The sequence below is a fragment of the Thermobia domestica genome, chromosome 3 (genome assembly GCF_964235325.1).
Source record: "Thermobia domestica chromosome 3, izTheDome1.hap1.1, whole genome shotgun sequence".
Taxonomy (NCBI): domain Eukaryota; kingdom Metazoa; phylum Arthropoda; class Insecta; order Zygentoma; family Lepismatidae; genus Thermobia; species Thermobia domestica.
Window position 1 is genome coordinate 157,210,781 of NC_137456.1, and position 14,490 is coordinate 157,225,270.

Consider the following 14,490-nt stretch of genomic DNA (forward strand, 5'->3'; position numbering starts at 1 on the left):
TCCCTTTCGGAAACGAGAACGCCCCTGGGGGCGTTAACGACCACTTTGAAAACTTCTTGTCACGAAGAAAGTTTCCTCCCATTCTTGAGCAACCCAGTGACATTCCTCTAGCTCTCCACGGTAGCAAAGAGTCCAACCAGAAACCGTCGAATTACTGGACGTACCGAAGTAACGCACGACCGAAATGTAGTCTACTGTATATAGACCTATATTTTGAGTGTGAATCAATTATTGAATGTGTTTTAATTTTATGTAAATACACTTAATTTGCAACGTATTCACAAAATTTAACATTTCCCAAACTTCTTAATTAATCATGGATTTTGCGAAAATGATGCTGTATGAATTTGATTATATCCTTCATGTTCGAAAGAAAAATTGCATTTTAGACTGGAGATAACATAAATTAACACTGTGGCTCCGGGCTCTGATAGCAAGAGGGCGCTGAACGAGCAAGAAGAAAGAAAAAAGAGTGTTGGAAATGAGTAACGATGGGTGTCGCTCCGAAAAGATATTGGCGCTCTATTAAATCAATATTGTTGTCGGTTTGCAAAGAAATAGATTTGATAAAAATATTCCTACTCGATTCGCTCTGAAACCAAACGTTTCAATAAGTCACAACATTATTAAAACTTATTACTTAAAGAAAGTTATTACATATGATTTGTTCATGACGATGTTATATACAAGGTACGAGTAATCACTTATATTGTATGCACCAGCGTTTTCAAAAATCAGAAACGATCACAGTCTGAAACACGTCTTCACCGTTTTGGTGGTGATGTGTTTGTTCAGTTAATAACTCTTTTTTACCCAATCGGATTAATCACGACTGTGAGAATGAAGGTATGAAAATGAAAGGAGTGAAGAGACACGCAAACGGCTGTTTGCGCGGGAATATTAACACTGAAGGTAAACAAGGGGAATAATAACATTTTACAACTTGAAGCAGTTGTAGAATAGGGGCTTAACGGGTCAGAACTTAACCCAACGAATTTCGTGTTTATCAAAGACTGATCACTAACAGTGATTTTTCTTTTGTTCCATTGGCATACGAAATGCTTCCAATTTGAAGGAATTTATTGGGATCATTTTTCCACCAACTACTTGTATCGCCAGAATTTTTTGGGGGGAGGGGCATTCGTATCTCGTTGTAAAATATTTTTATCTATCTACATACATACAAAACATATACACATATTATACGTATATAGATGTGGTGTATGTGTATTTGTGTATTTTAAATATGTTAATTAGTAATAAGTAACCTTAAGTTCAGAACTTTCATTCATTAAGAAATTAAGTAGGTATATAATTTCAAATATATGCAGTAACCAAAATATATTTTGGATTTCAAACACAAACATTAAACATATCTTCACCTCCATTGATCAATATTGAGAAACTCGCAAAGAAGTCTCCTTCTGAATTTCCATTACATTTCACAAAATATTTTTACCGTAATAAAATCGAAATTAAAGAACTTTTTGTGTGGATACATACAGAAGAAAATTATTACAAAGGTTTATAATTATTACTGGAAACTAATGCTGTCATCTATTTCGAACATTAAGAAAAACATGGTTTCTAATTTATTGAAATTTCATTTCTTGTCAACAGTCTGAAACGTTGTAAATAGTTGTAAATTTCCGTAACTTTTCTCCAAGTGAACCTGTAGACACCCAAAGGTAGCTTTGACAAGTTTACAGAAAGTCAAAATACGCCTCTTGAAAACAGCTCTTATTTGTAAAAGAATACATAAGGCTGTTGCAACGGTCTGTCGAAGAAGCTTGATAAAATTTCGGTGTAGCATAACAACAAAAGGTGCTTCTCTTATATATAAGAAAAACACAAAAAGAAAAGCTTGGTAAGGTGAATGTAGGGGGCGCCAAATTCTACTTCACCCCGAGCGCTGTAATTTCTAGTTATGCCTCTGCTCGCATCACCCTAAATCTGGTTCTGAACTTACTTTGTGAGTTTGCATTCTTACTATTTGTACAATTTATTATACAATGTTGATTTATTATACAATCACTATATATTTACAATTAATAAAAACAATTCAATTGTCTAAGGGAGCTTATGCGCCTATAAGACACAATGTCCGAGCTGGGAGATAAACCATTGTACTGACGAGAGACACCTCACCAGTTCGGCAGTGAGTTAAAGCAAATAATTATTTTACGAACAGCTGAGAAACGTAATTCGGAGAAAATTGAACGTTCAAAAGAGATCCTGTGAAGGTCATTTATTTGAAGAATTCAATCACTTTATTTTTTCTATGTGACAAAGCGGAACCGGACGTGACGGTAATCTGTCTATCTTGCTTACATCTTAAGTTAACGGAAGAAGTTTACACAAGACGGGAAGAGTTTAAAAACAGATCACCAAGAAGTAAAGATAGTTTTCTTTAGAACTAAAATCCTGAGGATGTGAAAAGAAAAAGAAAGAAAAGCATCTTGTCTTTTGGTGAACTCTTCGCGATGTATGTTTATACTGAAAATCCGAAAGACTCCAAGAATAACGTCACTAGATAGTCCAGTTGCCTGCAGAGCCTGATACAAGAAACACAAAGGAGCTTCCACAGCGACAATAGAGAACCACCTACTTTTTTCATACTTAGTATATCTATTTACGTGTTGATATGGAAATCAGAACTGAAATTGTTTGTTGTTTTTGCATTATATTCTCTGTGATTCTCGCTATATGTATGTCAACCCCCGTTCAGAATCAACCAGTACTTTTTCCATTTCGACCAAGAAGACCAGTTCCAAGTATTAATCACTATGGGAGATCAACGAACAAGCCTCCGCCACAAGTGAGTACTACCTATAACTATTAGTAACAATGCAAGGTTCATAAGCATTTAGATACTATGCTACATTTAACATAAGAACAACATGCTGACTGGAACCGTTGAGTGTACTAATCGTATGTCTTTATAGCTTCTAATGTTCTAAATTTCTCATCTCCTTATAAAATATTTGTCCTAATCACGGAATGTTGAGCATCAAAACAGTAAGTAGTAACAGGTAATGATAATAAATTGATGAGAAATGTTAGTCGAGATCAAGAGATGTAGTTGATGGAATAATAGATTCTTCATTTGAAGTCAAGGAAAGAACTTGACCTACTCTAAATGTTTTACATTTTTGAACGTTAGTAAAATGTACTTTTTAAAAAAATACGTTCAATCTTTTAAAAAAGAATCCTCTTCGATTGGTTGAAGTTCACCGTTTTCAGCATCCAGGCTACATGAGATGTGTACTTACTTTAAGATGGAATCCGAACCAGTCGTTCTTTCAGAAAAAAATGTTCCGGGGGGGCACTCTTAGTATTCTGGGGGACACTACTGGTACTATTCTATTTATTATTATATTATAGACGTATTATTTTGGTGTCCTTCGGGGGGCACTCTCAGAGCCCCGGGAGCCAGTGCCCCCCAAAAACATGTCTGGAAGAAACACTGATAAAAAAATGAAACAACTATAATAACTACCCCAGTATATCTTTTAAGATTGTATTGTTGATACGTCCGTCCGCTACTCCATATGATAACATTTGAATAAAAGCAAACTCTTGAATTCGTTTTCTTTCTTTTTTTTTTCTTTTTGCAATAGATAGCTAGAGAAATTATCTCGACCAAGTTCGTTAACGGAGTTAATCCGTTAACATCTTCAGATAACGGTGACTTTAACAGGAGGTAGCTAATCATTTTCCACACTGAGAAAAAAGGACTAGGAATTCTGTGTGGATACATCGTATTTACGCGGGTGCGCTCCTTATGTAATGTAATTTCATGTATAAAAGTACAGCAGGTGGGAACACCATGTCAAGTCTGGAGTTCGGCGTCGAACTAGACTCGCTGTGATTGGATAATTTTATTCACATGATTGATTTCGTGTTAAAAACTATTACTCTCGTAAGGTAGGGAGTCAGATTTAGAAAGAACCAAGAGGGGATACTCGTAGGAAGGTAGTAACAACATTATATACCTAAGTTACAACCGTCGGAATGGGTATGGCGTTAATTCTAAATTTGAAATAGTGGTCCCACAACACAAACTTTTTGCTGGACGGTGGTGTAGATCGTACTACTGATGAAACAATATTACTTAATGTGGTGACGCGCGTAACCTGGTAAAAAAAGAATTTACATGTCGACTAGATTATGTATTTTTCTCCGTGCATACATGGAGTACTGACTGCTTCCACTACCTGCATAGAAAGATACTTTATTCATAAATGTAGGTTTCGCGCGATTCAGTTTTACTTTCCTGTCCACTTTCAAAATTACGTAAAATTCAAAATAATAGTATCGAGGAACGTATAGTGACGATAGAGATTCCGTGGATACTGTTATCTTGTGAGATTAATGTTACCACAAAGGAATACAAATATAATAAATTGCATAATGAACATTGTTAAATGAAGCAAGCTAGAAGAGATAAAAGCTTCGGATAGTGTATTCTTCCCGATCTGTAGCCTAAATCTGGCCTTCTGAATCTATTTCACATCACAACTCTCTTTTATCTAGAGATGCAAAAAAGCCGGCTTTTTTGAATCGATGGTTTTTTTTACATAAAAAGCTGACTTTTTTGGGAAAAAAACGAGAATTTTGGAAATTTTGGCTTTTTTCATTTTCATGATTTTTCTATCTAAATAGCTTTCTTATAGTATATTCTATAGTTAGATAAGAATTCCATGACCTAAATGCGATATTTCGCTCTGAAATTCACCATCAAGATGGATGGAGCACATGTTTTACGAATTAAAGCTAACATGAAAAAGGTAGTATTTGAGGGCAATTTTAGAGGCAATTTAACTTTATTTTAACTTTTGAGCTTTCGACATTTTTTTCTTCTCTAGATCATTTCAATTTGTCATCCACGTTTCATTTCTAAGAACTTAGTACTCTACCTTCTAGCGCAAAAGTTAAAGTTTTTCTATATATTCGTCAAAGCGTACGTTTTCAATATATCCGTCAAACCGTACTTCCACATTTGTTATCATGTAGCTGTGCAGTGATTTAGCAATAATTTTCCCGACAACCTTGAATACCAATTTATACAAATAATCAGTAGCGGATTTAGAAAAGCACTTTAGGAGGGGTTTCTCTGATTGTTTCGTTTTCTAAAAAGTCCTAATTTTATTTGGGAGGTGCTTGAAGTTTATGAGTACAGGCATAACTAATATTTCTTTTCATTTATATGTTTAGCAATAATCTTCCGGATCATTTTATACTGAGAATCAGTGGCGGATTTAGAAAAGTATTTTGGGAGGGGTTTTTCTTACTAATTTTTAGATTTTCTAAACATTCGTAATTTTTATTTGACGGGAGCTTAAGGTTTATGAGTAAAGGCATAACTAATAAATATTTCGTTTGTTGCAGACATTCCGTAACTTTGGGGAACAGGCTTCAGTCCAAAAGACCGCCCCCCTAACCATCGCAAAACCGTCACTGCTGGTAATTAGTAATAATAACGATTTAAAAATAATAAGAAAGGAAGTCGGCCAACTCACAGTACACACACTATTTCTACATTCACAGATGGAATGAAGAAAAGCTTTGTCAGAATGGTCGAATGCTAGGTTGAATCCCGGACTTCCCGATAGAAGCGCAAAAGCTAACCACTCAGTCATGTTTGTTGTGCAGTTGTATTTAGCTTAACTTAAATATATTCCGTAGTCCTTTTTTTCTGGGGGGGGGGAAGGGAGTTCCGTAATGATATGTTGAATCCCTCTTGTTAAAAATTAAGAAAACTTGAGGATTGGGTAAACCGTGATGGTGGTTATATAAACCTTAACTGTAGAATTTCAAGAATATACAGAACCAAACGCTCTAGATGTGCAGCCTAATATTTCTCTTATGTTTTATTTTAATTTTATTTTGTTTCAAAAAAGAGGGTATGGAATATTTTGCAATAAAAATACTACATACAATTTTGCTAGTTATATATGTATTTTTTAAAAAGAAGTGTTAACATTTAGGGTTGGCTGGTTTACACCAACTTTTTTTTTAATAACTGGTTTAAACCAAAAAAAAAAAAAAAAAGGAACGAAAAATGCGAATCGTGTGAACTTGATGGTGACGTTTCCACATATCAAACCACCTACATTAGTTTTATTTCCCTTTCACCTTTTAATCAAGGTGTCCCATGTTCAATTCTCGGCCGAACCACAACCCTTCTTTCATGCGTAAACCAAGTAGCGGTTCGGATGTCAGTTTAAGCGAAAGTCTTCTCCTTGATAACCTCGGTATTACGTAAGGATGTTAAGCCTAAACATATGAAACGAAACCAAATTGTATATTTCTGCATGCCTAAATGCCTATTGTTTTATAAAGAAGCCAAGATTGCTTAAATATATTGATAGAAATTGGCAAAATTTATCGATTGCCTACGTAGCTTCCAACATTAGCTTGGATTGGACTTTCAATGATATGCACGTACTAAATTTGTAATGTAATACCTCAGTTTTAGCGTACTGATTATGATACGTTGACCTTTAAATTTTACATGCAAAGCAATAACAGGATTTTCCCGTTATTGTTTTACATTTCAAGTAATGACGGGATTTTCCCGATGGCTATGGCGGGAGCTTCTCAATTTAAGACATTTACTGACCGGACTTCTTTAAGCTTATAGGACTTCTTCCAGCATAACCCCGCTGTTGCATAACAACACCAAGGCGAAACAAACTTATTTCTGTGAATATGTAATATAAACACATAAAGCAAAATATCTAAATCAAAAAACCTGGTTTAAACCAAAAAAGCCTGCTTTAAACCAATAAAGCCCGGTTTAAACATCCCTCCCAAAACGGGTTTTTGGCATTTTCAGAAACAACCATGGTTCTTGCCAACTCTGCTTACTTTTGTATATAGGAAGTTAAAAACTTCTTATTATATACATTGGTTAATCCTTTGGAATTCATAATGTAAATATGTTGAAGTAAAATTGTTTGAAATATATTTTCGAAATTCATGGTTTATTTTCGAGGTTTTATATTATTATCAGCATCAACCACTAACTAAGTGACTTTTTGTGTTATAGAGAAGCGAAACAAAGTCTGTTTTATCAATTTAAAGCAGAATTTTGAAAAAAGCCCAAAATTTCCCAAGCAAAAAAGCGAAGCAGAAAAAAAAACAAGTTTCTTTTTCTTTAAAAAAAACGGTTTTTTTTTTCGAGCCCTTGCATCTCTATTTTTATCACATCGTCTTTCCAGCTCCCTCGTACGCAAATTTCCGGTTTGTAATAAGCTTTTTAATTTTGCTGCTTATCGCTTACACTTGTATATATGGTACTTGTACCGATTATGACCCGGGTCCTTAATATGGCCCACCCACCATATCTATGCAGATATACGTTGGTGCTACTAGATGACAGTATAAACTATGTCCTCTGAGCTGCGCAAATATGTTTACGCTTGTCATGAAGACACAGTTTATACTGTCATCTAGGAGCACCAACGTAAATCTGCAGAGATATGGTGAGTGGGCCCTATTAGGGACCCGGGCCATAATCGGTACAAGTACCATATGTATAAAAGGTATACACACATGCATCTCTGCGAAGAATAACAAACGATACCCACACTAGCCTTTCTTTTGAATTGCATTTTATTATGCAATAACTAACTGATTCGTATTAGCTTTGCTATTCTAAATAAACTAGAAATACCAATCATTGAACAAAACAACATTTATATTAAAAATAATAACTGTGTAACAATTTCACCAACTAATGTCAATATGTCTGTGTCGGTGTCAGTGTCAAATGAAGCCAATATTGTCAGTTAGTTGCCGAAACTGTTTCACAGTTATTATTCTTAATATAAACGCTGCTTTGTTTCAGTGATTTTTATTTCTAGTTAAATTCATTATGCAGTTTTTGTTATACTTTGTATTTCAATAGAAGTTTTTCATTATCTTAATTCCTCTTTTCTTACAATTATTCTTTAAATGAGTCTTGATTTCTTTAAAATTTTCTTTAATATCCTTAATGAATTTCATAATAGATGTGAAATTGAAAATATGTCTAGTAAAATAAATTCAAAATAATATTTAAAAATATATATATTTCACTCAACTAGATCATTTCTACTTTCCTGCGCGACCCCATGTTCTTAGGAATCCCAAGCCTCTAGTTGAGAAACTCTGGACTAAATGATCATCACACAAACGGGGTTTCGGGGATTTAATGCCTCTTAAGGCAAGATATTACGCAAAAATAAACTTTTATTATATTAAGATATGCATACAAACACCTGAAATTCTATAACTTGGGAATTTGGATCCTCCTTTGACGAATTTCTATGTACGCCACTGGATCACTTTATGTTTGTTCATCAAAAAAATTTTCATTTTGATTATATTTAAAAATACTATTCCTAAAACTAGCAAAATATTTTAAAAATGAAAATGTTGATATTTGGATACTATATTAGATTGGTAAGATTAAAGTGCCCAATTTTATGTCTGGTGGGAAAGCACCTCTATTACGCAACAAATTGATGGACCGAAGTCACGTGTACGACGTTACAAAGTCCTTACATTTTCAAAAAACAGGCTTGGGTACCCAGTCACTCAGGGAGGAAATTTGTTGTCGAACAGGGTCGTGTGTGAAAGTACATTATATGATGAATTGTGCATGATTTCCTTTTACAAGTTCAAAACAGGAAGATTTTGTTCATCTACATCGTGTCCCTGGGTTTTCTCGAGGTTATATCGTTTTCTCCCACGTTTTCATTTCACCAATTATTAATTCTATCACTATCCCTCGCTCACATTAATAATTCCCCTTCTTAGCGTAAATGGTATAATTGTGGATCATGAAACTAGAAATTACATATCATTCCATTCCTTTTAAATTAAGGTGTTTCCATGCCAACTAGATCATGTTTATTTTTTTACAAATAGAAAATCGACGAGAATACTTTTTTCTTTTACAAAATTTTGCAGAAGCATATTGATTTGCTGTGGAATTATTAGAATCACGCGATACTAGCAAAATTATGTGATTATTCCTTTCGGCCCCAGGTCATTTTTGGCGTTTTCCTACATTTCCAGTTAGTGACTTATTGTTCAAAAACCATTCATTCGATTCATATGGTTAAGGCTTTGTTTTTAAGAAAATGGATGTGGCTATTTTTTGGTGTAAGTTGCATTGCAGTGTTGCCAATGGGTGGGAAACTATTAAGGGAAATGTAGGGGTGAAAATTTACAAAAAAATCCCTAACCGAATTTCAACATTTTTTGTATCTAGTACCACTACTGCTATATGGGTTCAAGTCACCTAAAACAAATCTTTGATGTGTTGACAAGGTTCAGTGAAATCCTGAAGTCGCTGGCTTCCATTCAAAGAGGAAAAGAAAAAAATCTGTCATATACATGAAATTTTGACACTTTTTACGCCTCACAAGCAAAAATCAAATATGCCCGGGCTACAGCTTCTCTAATTATCCTATTGAAACTTTGTATGGTGCGTTCTGTAGGGCAAAAAGGAAGCTTTCAGGTAATGGTACGTTTGTTTCAATGTAGCCAACAGGAGGGTAATAATAGAGGGGGAAAAGGGAAATTTTCCGAATTTTTCACCTAAAAGCGGGAATTAATTGTTTTGGCTGGAAACACTGCCATCAGACAGACGAAAACTATCTGAAAATAAACCTTAGTACTCCAGGAATATATCCTACAAGTACCATGGTGATATATAACAAAGTAAGCATGAAATTTTAAAAAATCTCATTCTACCTCAGAAATTCACCATTTTCTTACCATTTTCAGAACATAGTTTATTATAAACCTCAACTGTACTTTCATTATTATTCTAGTGAAAATTTTTATGTTGCGCTGTGCAAGCTAAGGATAAGACTGTTAGACACTGGTACGTTTGTTCAAATGTAGCCAACAAGAAGGAAATAATAGAAATAAAAAAGGGATTTTTTTTTCCAAAATTTCTCCCTGAAATCTGGAATTAAGATTTTCTGTAGCTTTAATCTTAAAATAAGCTTTGGTATCCCTCTAATATATCCTACAAGTATTATGACGATATCTAATAAAGTAAGCATGTCAATAAAAAATATCTCATTCTATCTTTAAAAAAATCACAGTTATCTTCCCAATTAGAGAACAAAGTCTACTGTAAACCTCAACTGTACTTCCCCTAATTACCCTATTGAAACTTTCTATAGTGTGTTGTGTAGAGCAAAGACGAGACTTCCAGATACTGGTACGTTTGGTCCGATATAGCCAACAAGAGGGAAATAATAGAGACAAAACAGATAATTTTTCCAAAATTTCCCCCTAAAATCTGGAATTTTCTGTAGCTGATAACACTGCTACCAGACAGACGCAAACTATCTTAAATTAAACATTGCTACACCACTAATATATCCTACAAGTATTATGACGATATTTAAGGAACAAAACTTCTAAATACCAAAAATATATTACGGTAAACAGAAAAGTAGGGAAAAACTAGAAAAATCAAGGGTTAGAACCTAAATACGAATTTTTCGTGCGTTCCCTAATTACCCCATTGTAACGATCTGTACTTGCATTTGTTAAGTAAGGACAAATGTTCGGTTGGCGTAAGTTGACTTGCACTTGAATGTATAGGTACGGATTTATAAACAAAAATTTCTAATTTTTTGCCCAAATTTAGGAAAAATTTATTTTCTCTAATTGGCAACACCGCGCGCAGGCCCGTCGAATTGATGTCAACAGTTAGGTATCCATCCGAGGTATGTACCTGGCAAGTCTTAAGGAGGTCTTTCTACAACGAAGGAAGCTACAGGGAAAAAGAAGTAAAGGAAATTCGAAATTAGAAAATTCTCGAATTTTTGACTGGAGTGAAATTTGAGAAGGAAATTCGACACCAGAAGAAAAAATAATATGATAAACTATAGTCCAACCATGTTTTGCAAGAATAATATCCCGATATCTTAATTAGTGTCCACACATGAGCGGATTAAACAAATGACACACCCGTGTGTGCCACTTTGGCCACCTGGGCCACCGAGTATACATTTGATTACATTCTTTTTTGACTACTAACTCGTGTTGTTGTAGTTATATTATCGACTAATAATAATATCGTTGTTGTAAACAATAACTTTATAAGGAAATTTTTCTCTCCTTTTTACATCTTAGTTCCAACACTGTTGGTGAGAAATGCAGGGTGTTTCAAAATGAATTTTGGGGTTTTTAGTCTTCGAAGTACTTATTACATTTTACGTACAATTATAAGCAATGCATCAAGTAAAAGAGCCCCTCAAACAGTCTTTGCTACAAGTGTTCAATGTGAGATTCACACGGCACACATCTAGTCGATAGGCGAGAAAAGCCCATAAACCTTCCGCCATGGCACAAAACACATTGGGCCTTATGCACAGTCGTTTTGATGTATGATTAGCAAGATACTAAAGGACTGACTACTACAGGAAACATATGTTAGTCGAACTCTTTAGTATGACACTAATCACATGTCAGAACAACTCTGCATAAGGCACATTCAATTTAGGGGAGTCTCGTTTCAACTGTACCATCTTCTGAGGATTTGCTGACGGCCAGATACAAACATTATGAGTGTTCACATTAGCTCTTAGGTGAAATGTCGATTTATCACTGAAGACGACACAATCCAGAAAATCTTCATTGTTATGCAGCAATATTTCACTTGCGAAATTGGCACGTAAACCGTAGTCTGTGTGCTTTAGACCTGTAGCAACTGCAAACGATAAGGACGTAGTTGCAAGCGTCTCCTTAATATTCTTCACACAGACCGTTGCACTGTACAGATTCAGTCTTTATTAAAATACAAAAAAACTTTCTGCTCTCTAGTCTCCATCTTTGCTGCTTGCTCTTTCTAACGGCAGACAGAAGAAACAATGCATGTACATGCATGCGTACAAAACTGCTTGAGTTGCTCTTTCATTTGATATAATATTTATAATTGTAAGTTAATTCTAATAGATACTACAAAGTTTCAAAACCCTAATATTCATTTTGAAACACCCTGCATTACTTCAAATTGTGTCATCCTATATTCATGTCTTTTATATACTTATCATCAGCGCCGGTCCTAGTCAATTTGTCACCCCATGCAATGGCATAATTTGCCGCCTCCCCCTTTCTCTAGAAAGAACAAATCTTAAAAATCATGATTTTAAGTATGCTACTCCAACACGAACAATAAAGGTGAGGGTAAGTGCAGTTGCACTCAGAAAGGCTTAAATAGTTACTAAAAATACAATCTCGTTGTAACTGTTTTTTTTTTCTTTTAGTATTAATCTATTACGTTAGTGAAAGATAAAGCAAACACACCTGCAGAGGAAAGATGGTAATCCTTTTTATAGAATTCACTATCGAGCTTCAATCTCAATGTATCAGTTTGCAATTCCAGTGCAACTAGCTCTTGTATCTTTGTTTCTTGATTTCTCTTCTATGTCTGTTAACATTTTTTAAAAAACTTGTTTCTATCTTCAATGATAAGAAACTTGTTTCTGACAAAAACAAGACTAGTTGTCATATCAAAACTGTGATAATAACTTACTAAATGGAACAGGTATTCACTACTATTCGAGAATTGAATTCTTGCATTTGGCAACAATCAAGCAATTTGTGCTCAGATTTATTCGACCATTTGCTTTAGCATTGTCCATGTGGCCTTAAACTAATGCAACCTAAACATAATTTATGAATGTAGTATTCAAATAGAAGGTCAGCTTTGTAAATGTAACTACCATCATCATGAAGTCTGTTTCCAACAAGAAATATTTAATTTAAATATTATGCTTATGACAGATTTTGCCAGACCATCTAAACTTGCCGCTCCACGCAAATGCACGTTTGCATATATGGTAGAGCCGGCTCTGCATAACATGTATATATCTAGTCGACAAATTATTTAGATATGACATTTAGAAAAATACTATTAGGCAAAGTAGTATTAGACAAGTTATTTGAATTTTATACTGTTCGTGACATTATTTTCGTACTTATTAAAGGCCTGCTTTCACGAAAAAACAAAATTTCATTTCTACTTTTATTTCTTAGTTGATATTGATTAAAACTGCTGAAACCCGAATTGTTAATAGGTATGGTATTCATGTAAATTGTAAAATATCTGTAGCGTATTAGTATCTAGCGTTTAATTTATGTTGCATTTTACGGTGATTATACCTACATAAAAATATTTAATACTTAAATAGACGTAAGGTGCATTACAAATGACTATTTAAAAAAAAACGAAATTTAGAAAAAAAAACGAGAAGTAATGTTTTTTTCTAAAAGAAAAACGTACATTTCTGAAAAAATACGAACTTTTTTTTTCTATTTACAACACTATTCTATGGTATATTTTCAAAAGTATTTGACAGCTCAATGCTGGGCCTAGTGAACATAAATATCGGTGGCGGGAAATTCAAAAATGCTTATAGCGACAAAACAATGTAACTCAAGTTACAGCTTTTTGTCGCGACACGGCAGAGCCATATCCTATACATCCGTTACATCTTCACGACTAACGGTGACCACCCACATCCCATACATCCGTTAACATCTTCACTATTAACACTGACTATCCATAATCCGTTAACATCTTCATGATTAACGGTGAGTATCCATATCCCATACATGGAAATATCTGCTAAGGTTACATTTTTTGAAGTTAAAAAGGTATTTTTTATGTTAAAGGTGTTTTTGAACTAAACAAATTTTTGGTTAAATCAAAAGAAAATTTGATAAGGTTAAAACCTCACATACTTGTGGATATGAAGTGGTATACAGTACAATGCTGACCGCCTTAACTATCAGTGTGGTGAATTCATTTATAAATGTAAGTTTCGCATGTTTTTAGTTTAAGTTATTAATTATTATCTACTAACTATATATCTATTCTGTTATGTAACCGAAATTTCTTTGAAGTTGTCACTTACAATATAACATCGAGGAGACAATGATTTAGTTTTGTGAACGTAGATAAATTTCAAGAACTGATTTGAGTTTGAAAACATGACAAAATAAAGTAAACAATAATAACCGAAGAAAATATTAACGTGTGCTACAAATTTCAAACTAAAATAACTTGGTATCTTAGAAACTTTTATGCTTGGGATCAAAGCGTAGCTCATCTCATATTTGTAACACCGTGTATTAAGACAACTCAAGGTAGGGATACGGACAAAATCTCGCGGCTGAAACATCGCCGCCCAAAATCTCGCGTGGCCAAAACCTCGCCGGACAAAATCTCGCCGGACCAAAACCTCGCCACCCAAATTATCGCGTGGCCAAAACCTCGTGGGCCAAAATCTCGCCTGGAGCTTAATAAAAATTCAGTGTAGTATAACAATATCTGCTGCTTTTCTTAAAAGTAAAGAGAAAAAAAGGAAGGAAGAGCTTGGTGTAGTGAGAGTAGGGGCGTCGAATTCTACTTCGAAATCTCTAGCTACGGCTCTGTATATATATATATATATATATATATATATATAT

General features: G+C 34.3%; 1 protein-coding gene across 2 annotated transcripts in view; it reads left to right on the plus strand.

The window, feature by feature from the left end:
- Nucleotides 1-2,524: 2,524 nt before the first annotated feature.
- LOC145680827 (uncharacterized) overlaps nt 2,525-14,490 on the plus strand; it is a 110,454-nt gene continuing 98,488 nt past the window's right edge. For both annotated transcript variants that reach the window (XM_081751921.1, XM_081751922.1), the window contains exon 1: nt 2,525-2,818. In XM_081751921.1, the coding sequence (XP_081608047.1) occupies nt 2,645-2,818 (174 nt within the window). In that variant the 5' untranslated portion in view covers nt 2,525-2,644. The remainder of the gene's footprint in view (nt 2,819-14,490) is intronic.